General features: G+C 47.3%; 1 protein-coding gene and 1 long non-coding RNA gene across 4 annotated transcripts; one reads left to right on the plus strand and one right to left on the minus strand.

Moving 5' to 3' along the window:
• Positions 1-335: 335 nt before the first annotated feature.
• On the plus strand, positions 336-6,015 carry Ghrl (ghrelin and obestatin prepropeptide). Of its 2 annotated transcripts, XM_038320238.1 has the most exons (5): positions 336-427; positions 2,380-2,513; positions 2,867-2,983; positions 4,889-4,997; positions 5,916-6,015. In XM_038320238.1, exons 2-5 carry the CDS (start codon positions 2,406-2,408, stop codon positions 5,933-5,935), a joined length of 354 nt encoding a protein of 117 aa, XP_038176166.1. In that variant the 5' UTR covers positions 336-427; positions 2,380-2,405; the 3' UTR covers positions 5,936-6,015. The 2 variants fall into 2 exon arrangements, with proteins under 2 accessions (XP_038176166.1, XP_038176165.1); XM_038320237.1 differs by lacking the exon at positions 336-427 and having other exon boundaries at positions 2,327-2,513.
• Positions 6,016-12,083: 6,068 nt separating this feature from the next.
• LOC119806813 lies at positions 12,084-14,436 on the minus strand. Of its 2 annotated transcripts, XR_005284276.1 has the most exons (4): positions 13,756-14,436; positions 13,479-13,576; positions 13,185-13,358; positions 12,084-12,415 (listed from the first exon to the last, which is right to left on the minus strand). It is a non-coding gene; the product is annotated as an uncharacterized LOC119806813 (long non-coding RNA). The 2 variants fall into 2 exon arrangements; XR_005284275.1 differs by lacking the exon at positions 13,479-13,576 and having other exon boundaries at positions 13,756-14,400.

Consider the following 14,436-nt stretch of genomic DNA (forward strand, 5'->3'; position numbering starts at 1 on the left):
TGTAGGGAAGCCACTTGTTCTTCCTGAAATCATACAGTCTTCCCCAAGCTCCTGTTGCTAGGATGGAGGTGAATTTCCTGGCCCCTGCCCTCTTCCACAGCTGTGCCTTCTCCCTCCATACTACTTCTATCACCAGACCTCCCTCCCTGCCAACCTACACTCTGGATGCCAAGGTAACTAGAGGGGGCCAGCTTTGTCCCTAGATAGCCAGCAACTTGCGTGTTTGCTCACTTGTGGCCTTATCTAAAATCAACACTAGCACCTCCTGCCTCCAGAGGCTTCCAGGGGCCAAGTGGACAAGCCGCATATCTCAGCCAATGCCCGGTCACCATGCATAGGCGTCTGTCCTCACGGATTAGAAGGCTGCAGGTGTTTCCTCCATCTTCAGCCCCTCTGGGCCCCAGCACCAAATGGTTTCTAAGTTCAGGTAGGTGACAGGGCTATGAAGGTGTCTGGTAATAAAGTTATGTTGGGCTAGGACTAAACATAGAATTTCAGCTACCCCTGCCAGATGGTCTTTTTCTCAGAGGTGCAACCCAGCCCATGCCTCACCTGTCCCTAGAGTTCTACAAAGGCCCAATCTTCTCAAGACTACCTAAAAGGTCAGGATGTCATGGGCCCATTTGTTCTGCCATCAACGCCCCACTAACTGGTCATCCACCCAGAGTAGCCCTATTGATGCAATGCCACTATCACTGGGGCAGCAGGGACAGCAAAGCAGTGCTTCAGGAGTTAAAGTCTGCACTGCAGGTGCATTGACAGGCCCAGTGCTCGGGCCATCCTATTTTTCTTTTTCTTTTCTTGTTTTTTTTTTTTTTTTTGTTGTTGTTGTTGTTGTTTTCTGAGACAAGGATTCTCTGTGTAGACTTGGTTATCCTGGAGGAACTCACTACATAGATCAGGCTGGCCTTGAATTCAGATATCTACTTGCCTCCCCTTCCCTAGTGCTGGGATCTTAAGAACATTACAGAAGAGTATCCAACTACATAAAGTCCTCCAGAAGTGGCAAGTCCTAGAGCCAATAGAATCTGACATCTGTGTATCACAACCATTGGCATGGTTCAGCAAAGCTGCCTCCTGCAGGCCACATCAGTTATAAAGTAGTCCCAATCCTACCCTGTCACTCAATCTTCAAAGAGCTAGCAGGCAAGGGGAGAGGATCCTTGTGGGAAAGTTTCTAAGAACTGTCCCATTAAAGTTAAACTGCAGGACTCCTAGGTCCATCTCATCTGCTCCTGCACATAGGCATCCCTTGTCCTACGGCCTTGACACCTGCCAGAGGACAGAGAGGCAAGCTGCCAGGTCAGCAAACACCAGACTGGACTGGGGTATGGCTCAGTGAAAAATGCCTACCAAGTACAAGGCTCCGGGAACTATGCCTAACAGTCTGAAGCAAAAACCATCAGTAAGACCACACAGAAGACCAATAAAGCATGCCTACCAGGTGAGCGTCCCCCACACTCGCTCCCGGAGGACAGTTCAGCCCTTCTGGGGGACACCCCAGAAGCAAGCATCTATGTGAACTTGTGAAGGCAACGGCTCAGTGGCAGGGCAAAGCTCAACAAAATCTTAAAGCTCTCCTGATAGCAACACCAACTCATATGGAAGGAAGCAAGCCACCACGGTCATACTACAACTAAGCCAGACCTCAGAGTTCCTAATCTGCCAAAACCCTCGACCAGGGCCAAGCCCACATGGATACCATGGAGACGTCAGGAGCTGGTGCCCCACCAGAAGTCAACTGGGTACCTCTGAGGGCACCTGACTGCCACTGTTGTTCTTCAACAGTGAAGAGAAGAGTGTATTTAGTTCCCATGGAATGCAATACTGCCCACGCAAAGTAGACGGCCTCGGAGATGAGGCTGCCGTATCCAAACAAACAAAAGCTTCCTATATAAGGAGCAGTCAGGCAGCAGGCAACACAACCCCAGGCATTCCAGGTAGGCTCTCTGCTGTGTTTGTGTATGTGTGCTCACAGAAGTCTAAATTTCTCACTACTGGCCATTCACTTACTTTCTCTGAGTGTCAGTGAGCTCAACGAGCAAAGGGGACAGTGGCCAACCTGTCTGGCTGCTGAGACAAAGCTGGATAAAGAACTAATGAACTCCATCAGGCTTCTGAGGGGTTAGGACAAGCGCACTGGGATGGACACCGCAGCCTTCCAGCACACCATGCTCTGCATCAACAGTTTAGAAAAGGCAGAACTCAGTCTTCTGCTCTCCCAGCCTTTTAAGACGGGGACGAGAGAGCCTTGCTTCACTCAGTAGTCCCCACTCCAGGTTCTACCACCCTTCCTTCTAGAAGTTTGCTGGGTTCCAACCCGAACAAAATCTAAAACATATCATGCAGATATGCTAACAGAAGACCCTCTCTTCCCAGGGCCATCTGTCCCCACCACCAAAGCTATGCCGTCTTCAGGGACCATCTGCAGTCTGCTACTCCTCAGTGTTCTCTGGATGGATGTGGCCATGGCAGGCTCCAGCTTCCTTAGCCCAGAGCATCAGAAGGCCCAGGTAAGTCTGTCTCAACAAGCCCCATACTCCTCCTGACTTGGGAACTGCTCCAGCCCTATGACTAGCAGCAGGGCTCCATCTCTCTGGGCTTCAAACCTTCTCACAGCATAAAGGAGGCCTCTGGATGTGACCCAATTCTGCTTTCAGAAGGACATACAGACTGAAGACCCTAAAGAGAAAAACTCATCCAAACATGGTAGTGCACACTGTAATTCGAACAATGGGAGATGAAGGCAGACGAGTGTCAGGTTCAAGGCCAGCCTGGGCTACATGGCTATAGGGAGACTCTTATCTTAAAAAAACTAAAACTAATTTTAAATTTTAAGAAAATAAAGAGACCTTTTCTTTTCTAGCAAAGAAAAGAATCAAAGAAGCCACCGGCGAAACTACAGCCACGATCTCTGGAAAGCTGGCTCCAGCCAGAGGGCAGAGGACAGGCAGACGGGACAGAGGAGGAACTGGAGATCAGGGTTGGTACCCAGGCACCAGTAGGTTCTTGTAACAGTAAAGGGAGTTGGGAGGAGAGGGAAGAATAAGCTAAACACACATGGATTTCCAAGCTATTCAAGAATTAGAGCCCAGCAACAACAGCTCCACAAGGTGTTCAGGGTCTCTGGCCCAAGGGCAAAATGTCCACAGGAACTACGCTGCAAGGGTAGCAAGGGAGCAGCCACCAACAGTAAAGATATCAGCAGATTCCAGGGGATCACAAAGAGCCAGGAAGCACAGATGGAGAAACAGAGACAGAAGGAGGCCTGCCTATCCAGGGGTCTCTCAGGCCTGCCCTGGTTATGGTGGGTGGGCTGCTTGTGCAGGCTGGCTAGCTCACAAACCTGTAGCCTAATGGAGTCAGTTTTGCTCTGAAAAATTTTGCACGGCATAAAGAAAAACCACAAACAGTCCAACGATTGGGAAAAGGGAATAAAGGAACCCATAGGTACCTCTCAGCAGTTCACCTCGGATTCCCCTGGGAACCATTAAGTAGCACCTGGCAATGTCAGTCCCTATACTGTGGATCTACGTGCAATTTTGTCTTCAAACACGGCAACCATGATTAACTGGGCAGCAGGGAGCACAACCTAGGGCTTCACAATTGCTAGGCATGTGCTTTGCCAGGGGCTACATCTCCAGCGCTGTTCTACTGTTTTCTTGAATCACTTACTCTCTACAAAACTTTGTAAGCTAAGCAAGGCTGGCATCATTTGCTAAACTCTGTAGATAACAAACGCAAATTGAAAGGTGAATTCACTTACCCAAGGCTATCAAGCCAGGGTTTTCCTCCCGAGTCCTCCTCTCTGGTCAAGGGCAAATGCCAGTATCCTCAAACTCCTGGTCTCTGATCCTCTCTGGAGCCTGAGTATCCTCTCAAACCCTTGCTCCACAGGAAGCATGACCTTTAAAACTAACTCCTCTTTCTCCTCAAGGCCTTCACTAAAATGGTATGGACAGTCTTGAGATAACCAGGTCCATACTTGGCAGGTGGCTACCCAGGTCATAAGAGCCCTACACTTAGTTCTTATAGGGAAGAAATCTTAGCACAGATCCAGGATTAACACTTCCTAGTTCCTATGATCCTCACCAGGAGCCAGACATCTGGCCTACATGGCAACATAGGCACAAACAGATGGAGAGGTCTGTAGCACGCTAGGCACAGAATATGACCACTGCTACCCTCCTATTTGAGGCTCCATCTCTCCCAAAGGTTTTCTTCCCCCAAATCAAGTCTGTAAACAGAATGCCAACTACCTCCACCACACTAAATAGATGGACCCTGAATCAAGGAAGAAGGGGTTTTTCCATGTTACATGAGAACCAAATGCTGCCACCTCTCACATGCTTCTATCAGTCCTAAGGGTGTCAGCCCTGGCAGCGCCCCTAAAGGGTGTGTGGTTTTCTTCTGTGATGGTTAGATCATCTGACCAGCTTGCACAGACAATGGAGTTTGAGAAGAAAAACTAGCAGTTGCTAAGGAGAAAGCTAGAAGGGCCCCAGGTCCGTAAGTCACAGCACTCCCCATCCATGCTGCTTCCGACTCCTAGTTCCTGCAGGTCAAACCACCTGAGAGTCAGGCACCATCCATCTGGTGCCTAGCGGCCTCAGGCAAGGACGTGGGGCTAGGCAGAGTTCAGAGTCCTGCTTTCTAAATCCTTGGATATCACCTCCATCTGTGAAACAGGGAGGTCATCCAGGCTCCCTGAGCCCTAAGGACAGGGAGAGTGCCAGACCAGTTAGCACTCCTCTCTGGCTCTAAGATTACGTTCACAGACCACTCAGATACCCAGATGGCCAACACGGCCAGGCCTCCCTGGGGAGAGGTGGGTGTTTGGGCATGGCAGGCAGGATGAGACTCAGATGCTCCCAACCCTACCTCCTAGTTCAACGCTCCTTTCGACGTTGGCATCAAGCTGTCGGGAGCTCAGTACCAACAGCATGGCCGGGCCCTGGGGAAGTTTCTTCAAGACATCCTCTGGGAAGAGGTCAAAGGTGAGTCAATCTGAAATGGAACTTAACCTATTTTATGAGTGACACACATTTTCTTTCCTAACCCTACTCTCGAGCATATTCTAATCTTCCTCACTACCTGTGGGAAAGGGTGCTGAGCTGGTATGTGTGGCAGCCCAGGAGGGCTGGAGTACCAGGTCCATCTGCAACAGCCCCGTGTACCAGAAACTAGTGTATTAGCTACCTGCTGGGCTCACCTGAGCCTCTATTCTTTTAACTGTGAGGTAGTGCTGATTCCTATTTCCAGCACTTCTCATTATCTGGCTTTGAAATATTTCACAATGTAACTTCATGAATGGAATCTGCCACAGTGGCACTGAAAATGCTAGGAGACACATATCTTAAGTTTTGGTTTTGGTTTGTTTTAAGTTTTTTAGAGACAGAGTTTCTCTGTGTAACAGCCCTGGCTGTCCCGGAACTCAAGAGATCTGCCCACCTTAACCTCTTAAGTGCAGGGATTAAAGGTGTACACTAACACGCCCAGCTATATCTTAGGTTTTTTGTGTGGTGATGGGGTGAGATCCAAGGCCTCGTACACACTAGACAAACACCACTACCACCGAGCTGCATCCTTTGTTTTCAGTACCTCTTACTTCGTGAAAAAATACCCAACTTCTCCATGGCTAAAAAAACAAAATTTCAAGAACAAGCTACATTCTCTCCCTAAGCACTTTCTCACAAATATGGCAAACACATATCTCACCATACAGATGAGGAAAGCGAGATCTGGGGATAAAAGGACACTTACCCAAGAGCATATAGCCCACAAACGCCTTCTTCCAAGTCCAACAATCCCCACCCCCATCACCACACACCTGCTCCCAGCATACATGGAAAGCAAATTTGATGACCCGAGCAAGATGGTGAACCTGAAGACTGACTTGACCTCTTGCTTTTCAGAAGCACCAGCTGACAAGTGATTGCTGACAAGACTCACCCCTGTGATTTCCTCCTGAGCAAGAACTCACACCCAGCCTTCTGCTCCTCTGCATCTCCTGGCACTCTCCTACTGCCTTAAGAATAAAAGCTCAAGCTGTGCACTAAATGCTCAGAATACTGTTTTTTCATCCACATGGCAATGTTCACATTTACTTAAAAATTATTGAAACAATGCTTAAAGTTTATGACCCATGAGAAAAGGAAAAAAACAAAAAACAAAACAGCAAGGCAGGAGCATGCTTGAAAACCAAAGGAAACCTTGCTCATTCCAGCAGTAAAACAGGAAGAATGTAAGACAGAAGGTTCTAAAGGTGGGGTTTGGAGGCCACAAACACAGTTTACCACACAGCAGAGCTTCCTGAGTAATTAAGAGCTACACTAGGGGCTTCAAAAGAGCCACCAATGGCTGCATTCATAAAGATATCAGTTGACAGTATCAGAATCAACACACTCAAGAACTGTCTGGGGTGATCAGAATGGGTGCATGGCAATGGCTCTCGACCATACTACACCAGACTAAATAACCACATTCTCTACTCTTCAACTCCTGGAGAAAGCTGGCAAAGCACATGTCCCATGTGCTCAAGGCTGGCTACCACCTAATACTAGGTAGATGTCCAAAATAGTCCCCAAACTCCAGCTCACAGCTCATGAGCCTTGATCCCCACATCCTACCACTGTAATTCTAGTTGAGACACTAAGAATATTACACCTAATGCAAATCTTTAGACCATGTCCCAAAGTCCACTGATATTAGATGAGAGCCGTACTAAAGCAAGAGCCCAGCGATAAGCTCCAAATTCCTTGTGCAGTCCAGTGAGCACTCAGGATAAATAGGGAGGAGATCCGGTGTTGCCCAGCCAAGGCAACATTGCTGCAGCAGGAACCGTGGACCTCTCCTCAAGGGAAGCCTTTGCTGCCCAGAACCCAAGGCATGAGACAACCAGGGATGAGCACACTTGGTAGGCACTGTGACATCTATGCACATCCCTGCCAACGAGCTGTGATGCTTCTCGCCACTGCCATCTGGAAACTCCTTACAAATGAATGTTCAACCCCACTCCAGTCCTTCTTCACAGAATACTAAAGTCCTCACGCCTTTCATCCCAGTACTCAGGAGGCAGAGGCAGGCAGATCTCTGTGAGTTTAAAGCCAGGCTGGTCTACAAAGCGAGTTCCAGGACAGTCAGGACTGCACAGAGAAACCCTGTTTCAAAAAACCAAAAAACAACAATAAGAAAGCCCCCAAGCTATGACGTGCTTAGAAGTCCCAGGACCTTGTTCAAAGCACAGCACACAAAACACACAAGGGCTGTGGGGCCCTTGGCAAACCTGGAAACGAGACACACAGATGTCCACTGTGCTGCTCAGTTTTTGCCAACTTGACACAAGCTATTAATCATCTGGGAAGAAGGACCTCACTGAGAAAATGCCTCCATCAGATTTCTTGCTAAGCAAGTTTGTGGGGCATTTTTTTGGTTAATGATTAATGTGGGAAGGCTCATCCCACTTTAAGAAGTACCACCCCTAGGCAGGTGGTCCTGTTATAAGAAAGCAGGCTGAACAAGCAAGAAGAAACAAGCTAGTAAGCAGTATTCCTCCACGGTCTCTACCTGAGTTCCTGTCCTGGCTCTCTCAGCAGTAGACCATACCCTGTGAGTTAAAATAAGCACCTCCCCGCCACCCTTTGCTTTGGTCAAAATGTTATATCCTAGCAACAGCAAAACTAATGCATTCAGCTTCTCTCATTTTCCCTCCCCTGTCTTTGCAGCACTCACTAGTATCAATTAGGTCTACCCATAAGATATGCAACACCACCAACACCCTGCGCCCTTTCTACCCACAGCACCTAGTGCAGGACAACTGTCTGACAATTATGTTTTAAATAAACACTGATTGGCCAGTAGCCAGACAGAAAGTAGAGGTGGGTCAAGAAGAACAGGAGAATTCTGGGAAAAGGGAAGCTCTGTCTGCAGTCCTGTCCAGACACAGAAGAAGCAAGATGTGACTACACCGCTAAAAAAGGTACTGAGCCATGTGGCTAACACAGATGAGAATAATGGGCTAATGTAAGTTATAAGAGTTAATAAGAAACCTGAGCTAATGAGCCAATCAGTTTATGATTAATGTAGACTCTCTGTGTAATTTCTTTGGGACTTAACAACTATGGGAACCGGGCAGGACAGAAACCTCAGACAACAACAGGCGAATGATTTTTGTCACAAGTAACCAATGTAACATACTGGAGAGCAGAAATAAAGGAAAGGAGACTTAGCAAATGGAGAAAAAGAACTTGAATGCAACAATTTTTCACAAGATGCTTCTCTTACTAAAAATAACTACTTCTCTTTCTCCTGCCTGTGCCCTGTAGTCATTCCTTCAAAAAGCAGATGCTGAGCACACTCTGGCCAAACACTACCTACCAGGCGGTTCAGTGTGGACATGGGATGAATATGAATACCAGCTGTACAATCCACACCAAGACCCTGCACTTTCCTGGCTCCTCCCTGCCAAGGTCATTGCAAAACTTAACCCAGCATCAGGCACAGGGGGCCTGAAGAACAAACACACAATTAGCCTAATAGCTACCATTCCATGATCATACTGTGCACATTCAAACACGAGTTTAATTTCTGTTCATTTTCACAGCAAGTCTACTTATGAAAGAACTCAGCTAAATAAAGTAACTCTCCCAAAGTCACACAACAAATACCTGAAGAGACCCATAGCCAGAGTCTGGACTTGAGGAATGTTACTTTTCCATCTTAACTCTTCTCCATTGGCCCAACTGCCAGGGATTCAGGGTTTCATAAGAGTTTTCCATGCTGGGGTAAACCCAGGGCCTGTGTATGCTGAACAATCACTGTACCGGGGAGGTGTGCCCCCTCCTTTTGTTTTTCATTTTCCTTGACAACTCATCAAGAGACCCTGGCTAGGAAAGGACAACTTCAAGTCAACAACTGGCAGAAATAAAATGTATTCAAGCACATGGTTAGGGTACAAAGTACAAGAAAACAATCTTTCTAAACATGTTCCCACATCCATTTTCTTCTTTTTCTCTGTTCATGGTGGTTGTTTCCTTGCTAAGTCATTCATGGCTGATGGCTTTGAACTGTCAACCCTCTTGTCTCTGCCTTCCAAATGCTGGGACTGCAAGCACGTACCACAGTGTCCAGGTCCCTAGCTTAGTTTTTTTCTTTTGGGGGGGGGACAGGTTTCAAGATAGAGTTTCTCTGTGTAGTCCTGGCTGTCCTGGAACTCATTCTGTAGACCAGGCTGGCCTTGAACTCAGAGATCCACCTGCCTCTGCCTCCTGAGTGCTGGAATTAAAGGTGTGCATCACCACCACTAGGCTAGGTCAGTTTTCTTTAGCCCACTCCATCTATTACTTAACAATTCCACTAACTTAAGAATCCCTGAAGTAGGTAGCCTGTATCTCTAGAAGGAACATGGTAATTTCAAGAGGAAAAAAAATTCTCCTTTAAGAGAAAACTGCTTTATAATTAACATAATAGCACATGTATCTACCTCACTTACCACATACTTAAAACTACCTGCTCAAAAAGTCTAAGAAGCACCAAAGGAGAGGGCAAACACACACACAACAGCCTCCCTCCTTCAATCTGAACACTCAAACAACAGAGATAAATAGCCAAAGACCAATTATCATCCCTGACAGTTTGTCTTGATACATGCCAACAGCCGGTTGTCCTTACAAAACAAAATCAAAGTGCTGAGATTAAATGGCTAAGTATCAAGCCCCTAAAAACAAATGAAAAATGCAGAAGAGCTGTAGAAGAAAGGAACAACCAGAACCAGACAGGAAGACAAAGCCAGGAAACTTGATACAAATTTGTGATCTATAATCCATGACAATCACCTGACTATGTGTGCAGAAACAGGGGAAGGGAACCTGCCTATCTCATATATATCGCCTTCATTTCCAGCTTAATTTCAAGGACAGCTCAGCACAGGCTAAGGTGCAGTTCTATGGTAGAGAACTTGTTTATTAGCACAAGCAAGGAAAGGTCTAGGTCAATCCCAACACCATGAACCCAGGAAAGCCCCACAAAAAAATACCTTAATAGGGGCTGAAGATATAATTCAGAGGTTAAGTCCACTGGCTACACTTTCAGAGGGTCTGGCTCAATTTCCAGCACCAACATGGTAGCCGAGTCCCAGGAGATCCAACGCCCTTTTCTGGCCTTTACAGGCACCAGGCACACATGTGGTACACAGGAATACATGCAGGCAAAACATCCATTCAGATAAAATAAAAATTTTAAATACCATAAAATGACTGACTATAGATAGTCAAACAGTTCTCCCCCGTTTTCCTGGAAACAGAGTTCAGAGCCCAAAACCCACACGACAACTGACTCATCAACACCCCCATGTATAACACTGCTTTTCTGCTGAACTATATACTCCCCAAAGGCTAAACAGCTATAGTATACCTAAGTCTGCAAGAAAGTCACAAGGACATCTCATTCTAAAGCAGCAGGCTTTTCAGACAGGACCATGTTCTCACAGTCATTTTAATCTTACAGTAAGTTGACAACATCTCCAGACATTCCCAAGTACGTTGATTTGTCAACTTGACACAAGCTAAGTTACCCGGAAGAGGGAACCTCAACAGAGAAAATGCTCCCAGGAGATTGGCATGTAGGCAAGCCTATGGGTTACTTCATTAAATTGTGATTGATATGGGAGTGTCCAGCACACAAAGGGTGGTGCCACACCTGAGCAGGTGGTCCCAAGTTGTACAAGGAGACAAACTAAGAAAGCTATGGTAAGGCACTTAGCAGTGTTGCTCCATGGCCTCTGCCCCTCCCCCACGCGATGGATTGTAATCTGTCAAGTGAAATAAACCCTTTCCTCCCTAGGTTGTATTTATTCAGTGTTTCATCACAGCAACAGAAAGCAGCACACAGAACATCACATTACCAAGCTGACTGGACTAGCCTCCAGCATCACTTAGTCAATCTAGAAACACAAGGTGAGCATGGGTTGGGGAAGTGGATTAAGGACCTGTCCCTTTACTCTTAGAGAGAAGACCAAAGTCAGGGAGAGATGAGGAGGCATCTGGGCAAGGCAAGTCTCCTCTAATTTGGGTGTAGTGGTCAACAGTAATGCCCTAAGATGAGGCTAGTATGCCCTCCAAAGATACCAAGAGCCGGCTGTAGAGGAAATGGCTACAGTACATCTTGTTTGAGTACAAGAAGTTGTGTGGCAGACTGAGCAGACCCCAAGGCTTCCAAACAGGGGGCCAAGTCCCCTACTCTTCCCAGTGACAAATGTGAAGTACAGGCAAAACGTAGCTGACCCAAGGAAGGGGGACAGAAAGGAAAGCTATTTCCCAGACCTGACACCGAGTCCCAGGGTTAGGAGGAAAATCCAGAAAGGTGATAATCAGCTCACCCTATTGTACCTCACAAGGTTCAAGAAGCACCTTTCAAAAACAAGGCCACAATAGAAGAACCCACTGTTAAGTGCTGGACTATACAACCTAATCCTTCTGGATCGAGAACAGGGTTCTCCTCACAGTAAAGCCTGGGTTCGACCACACCTTTACAAGGAACCACAGAGACCAGAACACAGCCACCAATTTCAATCACACACTGCTCAAAAAATTGAAGGCTCCTAAAATACGAAAAAGGACACAGAAATAGCCCCAGAGAGAATCTCACCTAGAATCTAGGCTGCTGCTCAATGCTAGCAATCCAACATGACGAAAGCTCCCTGTGAGCTTTGGAGAATGGCAGATGGGTGGGGGCATAGGGTGACTGAGAAGTGTGGAAGGGAGGAAAATATTCTTGGTCTAAGTGTTTATGAAAAAAGATACAAAAAAGGGGCCCAGATGCTCAGCTACACTGCTGAAGGAAGACCTCTTAAATCTCTGGGGTCATCTATCCCAGGAAGACCTCTTTCTTTAGTCCTCATAGGGCGTATCACCACACAGCAGTAGGATCATAAAGACCAGCACCTTGGAGACACAGAACCAGTGGCAACCATGGAAGAGTCATGGAAGGTTGCACCTGAACCAAGGCTGGAGAGAATGCCCAGAAGACCTCCCTGAGGAAGTTCCTTTCATGACAGAGAAGCAGGGACCAGATTACATAGCCACATGTGCTAAGACAAAGAAGTGACTTTATTCAGATTGCTGGGAAACCCAGGTTATTGGGCAGGTATCCAGACTGGCCAACTCACTGGACTCTTGTGCCACAAATGTTTTTGCTCACTGATAACCCTGGGGTCATGTGGCCAGCAGGCAAAACTACCCCTTTCCCCAAATCCATTTCACAGTACCCACCCACCAACCAGCAGGTGAAGCCTTGTGATGAGGTTCCAAGGGCAATATTCCATCCTGGTTTGCTGAGTTTTGACAGGCTCTCCAACACATCCTTCACCTCGGACACAGGCAGAGGGAGCCCATCCTATACTATCAGGCCACTGGTCATCCTAGAGGGTTTGAAAAAGAAAAGAAGATTCCAAGTTCAAGCTCAACAAACAAGGCTTAATACTATCCCTAAACTTACATCCTTTTTAAAAAATGTATTATTATTGTGAATATGCATGACTGGGGAGGCATGCATGCTACAGCAGGCATAAAGGTTAGAAAACAACTCCACGGAAATGATTCTCTTTCCACCTTTATGCACGTTCTAGGGATCAAACTCAGTCTACCAGGCTTGCACAGTGTCTTTACCCACTGAGGAGCCATTTACTGAACTTTGATTTGTTTTCTCTACTGGTGTCCAACTATAACATTGTAATGTAACATAGTCATCTAGAAGTTCACATCTGTAAGAAGCAGGCAATCTAGTTACAAAATACATAAATCTCAAAGTTTAAGTAGGTTTATGGACTTTCATTCAACTGTATTCATTTGGGCTGGCTCAACAGTTAAGAGCACTGACTGCCCTTCCAGAGGACCCAGGTTCAATTCCCAATGCCCACATGACATCTCACAACTGTCTATAACTCCAGTTCCAGGGGATCTGGCATTCTCACACAGATAGACATGCAGGCAAAACACTAAGGCATATAAAAACAAATAAATCTTAAAAAACAAAACTGTATTCATTCATAACTTTTCTTGGCTGCAGGTTACAGGCTGAGCATACCCAGTTAGTGGTTTACACCAGAACAGCCAAAAAAAAAAAAAAAAAAAAAGTCAAAGACTCCCATGGCTGACTACTAAGAAACATGTGTCTCTTATTCTTATGACCTTTGCCAGAAGATGCCTGCTCATGCTCCCTGCTCAAAGACTGTAGAGGCGACTGGTGTTCTCTCGGAGGACCATTAGAGTACGGGAAAGTGACTCCTCTTTGACCCTGGCAATCTCTCGAACTGTGTGCAAGGCCAGGCCTGGATGGGCATACTGGCAAAGGCTTCTCGGCACCTGGAAGACAGCAAGCATTCACATCATTGCTGTGCCTTCTGAACATATGTCACATAGAGTATCCCCCATCCCATCCCCAGCAAGGACCTCTTTGGGGCTGCCCTGTAGAGACCCCTTTACCTGCAGGTGCAGGGAGAGTCCTAGTCATGGGGGGCTCTGGGTGAGCGGGGTCCCACGCTTCCATGGACTACCCTCTACAGGGTAGGGCTTTGCACTGCCTGTGAAGGAGAGTGGTTACCCTTCAGCTTCTCAGCCCCAGGATTTTTGGTTCTACAGAGTAACAACAGGGGAGATACCTATAACCACAGGTGCATCCAGGAGGTCACTGGGACGTGGGCCCAGCCAGCCTCCCAACATCTCGCCTCAGTGCCTCAAGTCGGTCTGAAGACAGTCCTACCTGGCGAGGGAGGAAGTAGGGTGCGTCTGTTTCCACAATGATCCTCTCCAATGGGGATCTGTCTAAGGCATCCCGGGCCTCCCAGGCGGGAGGAGTAGGTCAGTGAACTGCTGTGAAGCCCACCGACATGTTAGGGAAGTACTTCAACAAAGGCTCAATGACTGAGTAGCTGCCAGTGAAGCAGTGCCTGTGGGAGAGTATGGTTCAGGGCTTGCTCCCAGGCCTCAGCAGCAGTCCCTAGCTGCCTCCAGGCCTGCAGCAGCCATTAGTGGATCCTAGAAAAGTAAAGCTTGCACCCAAGCAGACGTCAGAGCAAGCTGAGAAAGGAACCAGTACAAACAAAGCAGGACCACGCAGGCATGAGGTTCGGACTCTGAGCAGCACTAGTCCCATCTCCACCCCACCATCTGGGCAGCCACCTGACACAACTAGAGTGACGGCACAGCCTGGAGAAGTGCGGGAGAGAAGGCAGAAGAAACGAAGACCAGCCCCACCGAGGCTACAACTTCAGCATGGAAAAATCACGCCCGTGCTGTCAGATGCACTAAAAGAAAATGGCCAAATGAAAATCTTGGGGAGCCGGGCGGTGGTGGCACACTCCTTTACTCCCAGCACTCGTGAGGCAGAGGCAGGCGGATCTCTGTGAGTTTGAGGCCAGCCTGGTCTACAAGAGCTAGTTCC

The sequence above is a fragment of the Arvicola amphibius genome, chromosome 2 (genome assembly GCF_903992535.2).
Source record: "Arvicola amphibius chromosome 2, mArvAmp1.2, whole genome shotgun sequence".
NCBI classification, from domain to species: domain Eukaryota; kingdom Metazoa; phylum Chordata; class Mammalia; order Rodentia; family Cricetidae; genus Arvicola; species Arvicola amphibius.